This window comes from Onychostoma macrolepis, chromosome 23 (assembly GCF_012432095.1).
Source record: "Onychostoma macrolepis isolate SWU-2019 chromosome 23, ASM1243209v1, whole genome shotgun sequence".
Lineage (NCBI taxonomy): Eukaryota > Metazoa > Chordata > Actinopteri > Cypriniformes > Cyprinidae > Onychostoma > Onychostoma macrolepis.
The window spans coordinates 759,028-765,000 of record NC_081177.1 but is presented as its reverse complement, the minus strand read 5'-3'; the positions used below and the strand labels follow the sequence as shown (position 1 = coordinate 765,000).

At 42.0% G+C, this 5,973-nt stretch overlaps 1 protein-coding gene across 1 annotated transcript in view; it reads right to left on the bottom strand.

Annotated features, from left to right (window-relative positions):
- Nucleotides 1-5,973, bottom strand: part of eno3 (enolase 3, (beta, muscle)) — a 6,572-nt gene extending 599 nt beyond the window's left edge. The window contains exons 1-9 of the mRNA XM_058764134.1: nucleotides 5,901-5,973; nucleotides 3,675-3,760; nucleotides 3,387-3,482; nucleotides 2,970-3,028; nucleotides 2,594-2,663; nucleotides 2,222-2,355; nucleotides 1,541-1,763; nucleotides 791-988; nucleotides 501-702 (exon numbers count right to left, since the gene is read on the bottom strand). Coding sequence (XP_058620117.1) covers nucleotides 501-702; nucleotides 791-988; nucleotides 1,541-1,763; nucleotides 2,222-2,355; nucleotides 2,594-2,663; nucleotides 2,970-3,028; nucleotides 3,387-3,482; nucleotides 3,675-3,759 — 1,067 coding nt within the window. The 5' untranslated portion in view covers nucleotide 3,760; nucleotides 5,901-5,973. The remainder of the gene's footprint in view (nucleotides 1-500; nucleotides 703-790; nucleotides 989-1,540; nucleotides 1,764-2,221; nucleotides 2,356-2,593; nucleotides 2,664-2,969; nucleotides 3,029-3,386; nucleotides 3,483-3,674; nucleotides 3,761-5,900) is intronic.

Genomic DNA, 5,973 nt, shown 5'->3' with positions numbered 1-5,973 from the left:
AGACAACATCTTTGAAAAAAAATATTTCATAGGGTCCTATTATTGTAAACTAAAAATAAAGTTGTGAATTCAACTGATTAGACATTTTTTATTAAAATAAAGCATGTTCAATCATAAGGGTCTAAATGTTTATCTATTTTTTACTTTTAGTAACCATTTCAATTGATTGAACATGCTTTTTGATTACTAAAATTTAGCCATTAAAATAGCATTTAGAAATTAAAACCGAAAAAACCCCAGCATTTGTGAACAGAATTTTTTTTTTTTTTAAGGCTCTAAGAAATACAATAGAGTTCATTAAATTACATGATTTCAATTAATTAGACATGCTTTTTAATTACTAAAATTAAAAAGAAAAAAGTAAAAAAGTAAATTATTAAAAGGTTTCTTGATTTCAGTCAAATAGACATACTTTAATAAAATGTAATTTAACCATAAACAGAATCCTGGAGAAAAAAAAAAAAAAAGAATAGAAAGTGGAGAATAAGTGTAACACTCACGCCTGGATGGACTCGGTGACGGAGCCGATCTGGTTGACCTTGAGCAGCAGGCAGTTACAGGCCTTCTTCTCACAGGCCTGCTGAATGCGTTTGGGGTTGGTGACGGTCAGATCGTCTCCCACCACCTGGATATCCACTGCCCCCGTGAACTTAGTCCAGTTCTCCCAGTCATCCTGATCGAACGGATCCTCGATGGACTGGACTGAGATCAGAACCAGAGCAGACGCACATGAACGGGGCTGATCCTGCACAAACCGGGGGTGTGTGTGTGTGTGTGTGTGTGTGTGTACCTGGGTAGTTCTTGATGAAGCTCTTGTACAGGTCTCCCAGCTGGTCTCCAGTGATGTGGCGCTTGGGGTCGTCGGGTGATTTGAAGTCCAGGTCGTATTTGCCGCTCCTGAAGAACTCCGATGCAGCGACGTCCATGCCGATGATGATCTTGTCAGGATAGCCGGCCTTCTCAATGGCAGATTTCAGCAGCTCCAGAGCTACAGAATCAGACGATCAGTCATCAGCAAACAGGGGTTTTATATTCTCAGTTTGAAATTTTAATGTTAAAGTTTAAGTAATTTTGTTTTGCGTTTGTCATTTCAAGTAGTTTAAAGTCCGTGTAAAGTGATATTAAAATATGTGTTCTGAGTTTGTCACACAACAGAAATGTGTTATTAACCACCCAGACAAATTTGAATTATAAAATCATAAAATTACTACATTTTATTTCAGCTTTACTTATTTTAGTACATTGAGCTAAATTAAATGAAAATGAGAAACGCTGCCTTGGCAAACAGCTGAAACAAAGGCTTTATTTTAATTTTATTTTTCAGTTAATGTAAAAGTAATGCTTTACATTTAGTCTCAATTTTAGTTTTAGTAAACATTATGACTTTCTTCAGTTTAAGACATTAAGGCCTTGATCGGAGCAAGGAGGAATTAAGACTTTTAACAGCTGCATTTATCATTTCAGTTTTAGGGTTTTTAAACTCAAATATAAGATTCTTCATTCCTGTTTTTTTTACTGAGCTTTAGATCAAGTGCCGTACCCTCGTTGTTTTCGAGGATGTTGGGTGCGAATCCGCCCTCGTCTCCCACATTAGTGGCGTCTTTGCCGTATTTGGCCTTGATGACGTTCTTGAGGTTGTGGTAGACCTCGGCGCCGATCCTCATGGCCTCGTGGAAGTTCTTGGCTCCGACCGGCAGGATCATGAACTCCTGCATGGCCAGCTTGTTCCCGGCGTGAGAGCCACCATTGATGACATTGAAGGCCTGCGTGAGAGAGAGACGAGAGGTGAGTGGAGGAGCGGGCGAGAGGAAGGGCGAGGGGGGGGCAAGAGGAAGAGGAGGGGCGAGGGGAAGAGGAAGAGGAGGGGCGAGGGGAAGAGGAAGAGGAGGGGCGAGGGGCAGAGGAAGAGGAGGGGCGAGGTGAAGAGGAAGAGGAAGAGGAAGAGGAGGGGCGAGGGGGAAGAGGAAGAGGAGGGGCGAGGGGAAGAGGAAGAGGAGGGGCGAGGGGAAGAGGAAGAGGAGGGGCGAGAGGATGAGGAAGAAGAGGGGGCGAGGGGATGAAGAGGAAGAAGAGGGGGCGAGGGGATGAAGAGGAAGAGGAGGGGGCGAGGGGATGAAGAGGAAGAGGAAGAAGAGGGGGAGGGGGGGCGAGAGGAAGAGGAAGAGGAGGGGCGAGTGAGAGGCGGGGGAGTGAGAGGCGGGGCAGCGGGCGGCACACGTACAGGAACCGGCAGGATCACGTCTTTGTTTCCGGCGAGGTCGGCGATGTGGCGGTACAGAGGAACACCCTTCTCAGCGGCGCCCGCCTTACACACAGCCAGACTCACACCCAGGATCGCATTAGCACCGAACTTAGCTGCGCGACAGGAAACAAGCAGATACCATTCAGAAATACAGTTTCTGATTCCCAATCTGCAGAAGTGTTTTCCGTTGGTCTGTAGACTTTATCAATACATTCATGCATTTGACAGACACTTATCCAGAGCAGCTTACTAGCACTCAATATATACACATTCATATCAGTGATTGACATTGCAACCACCACGATCTACAGGGAGTCATTTTAGAAATATAGAGCGTTGCGTTTTATTTACATTTGTTTTCAGTTCCATCGAGTTCCAGCATGAACTTGTCAATCTTCTCCTGATCAACGACGCTGAGCTTCTGTTTACAGACACGAGGAGGAGGAGTTAAACATCAAGAGTTTACCAGGTTTATGGGGATTTCATTAGTTTGATTAATAAGATCTTGCATGTGTTAAATACAAATGAAATAATATTCAGTAAAAAGGTTTTTTAGGTTGCAAGGATTTAGGCAAGCATTTTAATATTGACAATTATCAATGACAAAAATAATGCAAAAATTGTGATAATTATAATAAACAGATACTACAGAGGAGATATTGGGTAATTCAGCCAGCAACTTTATTAATAACCACATAATCACTTTATGAGCTGTACATGATCTCACCTTCTCAATCAGTTTGGGAGCAATCTCTTTGTTCACATGGTCCACGGCCTTCTGGGTACCTTAAACACACATATTGATGATTGGACCGTGTGTAATGATGTGTGTGTGTGTGTGTGTGTGTGTGTGTGTGTGTGTGTGTACTGGTATATATGGTTTGTGAGGACACAAGTGTGTATAACATGGGTACTACAATGAAAACATGGTTTAGGAGGACACTTCCTGTGTCCCCGTAAAACAAAAAGCTTAAATAAAAATCAGTGTTTTATGAAATTCTAAAATTGCCCGTAATCTAAAACCATTAAAAATATAAAAACCATTACGCCTATGGGATGAACCCACTTTTCACAAAAACAAACGTGTGTGTGTGTGTGTGTGTGTGTGTGTGTGTGTGTGTGTGTGTGCTCTAGGCAGACGTACCTTTGCCCAGGTAGCGTGTCTTGTCTCCGTCTCGGAGCTCCAGAGCCTCATGGACTCCAGTGGAAGCGCCGCTGGGAACAGCTGCCCGGAAACGACCTGGAAATAAAACCGTCAATCAATTACAAGCTAGAGAAGGAATGTTTCCTCAAGACAAAACTCTAAAGCATGACTTGACAAAATATGGTATATAAAAAGTTTAATTTTGGAGTTTAAAGAATAAACAGTTGTGTTGTCACTAGGGCTGGTGTGAGTGTGTGTGTGTGTGTGTGTGTGTGTGTGTGTGTGTACCTTTAGCCGTGTACAGATCCACCTCGACAGTGGGGTTTCCTCTGGAGTCGAGGATCTCACGAGCGTGAATCTTACTAATGGACATCCTGAGAGAGACAGAGACCAGTCACAGTCAAACACGTTTATTCAACACCTCAGCCCTCATCAGCTTACTGGCTGTTTGCGGTCACTTTTGACCAGGAACAGCAAGAGCCCAGCTTTAGAAGATTATATAAAACTAATGTTCCTGAAGTTTTGTATTGGCAACATTTTAGAACTTTAATGCTTTATAAAAAAAATAAGAAATCACATACCAGGTCAAAATTATGTTATGACCATAATAGAAAGTAGATGGACAAAGCAAGAACTGTAGATTGGGTTTAGAAAATAAACAATTGGATATTTAGACATTTTCCTACCATTTATGAAAACTTTTTAATTTTTGAAGTGACATTTTGGCAGTAATGCTTCGAGTCAGACACATTCACGTCACTCTGAGCAAGTCTTCTGCACTCTGGATGTTTTACGGCCTCACTCCTGCGTGTTAATTAATTCAATATTTTGGCTGGGAAGTAGATTTTTATTTAACATTATTAAGTGCATTTCTCTGCATTAAGGTCTTTTCCATTCATTTCCTATAATTTCACTTTTGACTACAAATTGACAGAACAATTATGACTGCTTCGACTCACTGAATTAAGTCCTGATTTGGGTGTTTGTTCAGACCATATCTAAAAGTGTCAGAAAGTTTAAAATCATTTTATACACAAAAAACCAGTCATGAATTACCAAAAAGATTAGGATTAAAAAAAAAAAAAAAAAAAACATCTGCACAGACCATAAAATACTGTACACTTCAGCTGTCTGACACGGATACAGTCTGAGGTTTCTCTATTAATAGAGCGGCTACAGCAGAAGACAGAAAAGACCTCAGGAGAATGTGTGTGTGTGTGTGTGTGTGTGTGTGGAATCTCTGTCATACCTCAACGTTATATGACCTTTACAAAGCCCTGCTGAACCCTGACCTTTGTGTTCAACATTCTGACCTTTGCATGCGAGCAATGACACTGTAGCCTACTCTACTGTAACACACACTATACAGAAGGCACTACACAGTACATTTGATTTCATTTTAGTTCATTGATAATCTGCACCAGATCCTTATGAGTGCAAAGTAAAAGTTGTCATTTTACAAGTTATTAGTTTAAAAAAAAAAAAAAAAAAAGCACGTTTTTGCAGCTTTCTGCCAGATATAGAATGCAAATGTAACTTTTCACTGACAGACACGCAAAGTTGATCTTTAGGGTTCAGAAACCGATTTGGGTTTTGACCGATTTAATGATTTTTCATATTCTAGAGATTGCTAAAGCAAGTTTCCATTTTTTAACATTAGGCATTTATTCTCTTGCATTTTAGGGACCCGTATCACAGTTTCGCAACATTTTCAGCTTTTCTACGAACCCTGTCAGCCAATCACCGAACATCAATCACCAATCACAGCACAGCATCTTATCGCGCGCGGAGCTGCCCACGAACTGCGGCGCGTGACCCTACAGTGCCAATACTGCGCGTGCACGTTGACGCAACAATCAGTTATTAAATAACTCACGTTATGACGCAGTAATGGACTCTGAGCTCGCGTGCGGACTTCAGCCCGAGCGCGTTAACAACTTTATAATTGCTAATTTAGTAAATTAAATATTTGCACAGTGACATTTGAATTCCGTTTTTAAATGTCATACACGCTGCTTATGGTACCTATAAAAGTCATTAAAGTTTAACCGTAATGTTAAGGACCAAAAGCAGTGATTAATATTCCACTGAATATTCTGTGATGGTTCCACCGGAAGCGTGAAGGTCATTCGGTTTACTTCAGAAAGTTTGACGCGTCGCGTCTTAAATCTGTTCCGATTTAACAAACTCTGCGTTCAGCTGGAGTCTCCACAGAACACACAATCTTCCTCCTAACTGCAAACTTATTCACACATCCATATTAAACACCACAGCTCTTGCTGGAGGCTCTGCAGATCCCGGATCAGAAGACGCGTTCGGAAGCGTTCAGCAGCGTTCGCGAGTTCCGGCAGCAGAACTGATCTCAGATCAGCCGCTCCAATCAGGAAGCAGCAATTCCACACTAGAACTAAACGCGCTCCAGCAGAGCTTAATACAGCCAAAGAAAGTGCCTGCAACACTCGAACGTGAAAAACACAGAGTTGCAGTCAAATGCGTGCGGATTTGCGTGATTACCTGCGGGAGAGTCGGGTCGGCGTCGATCTCGGCGTTTGACAGGGGCGTGAGTGCGCGTTCCGACCTCAGCGGC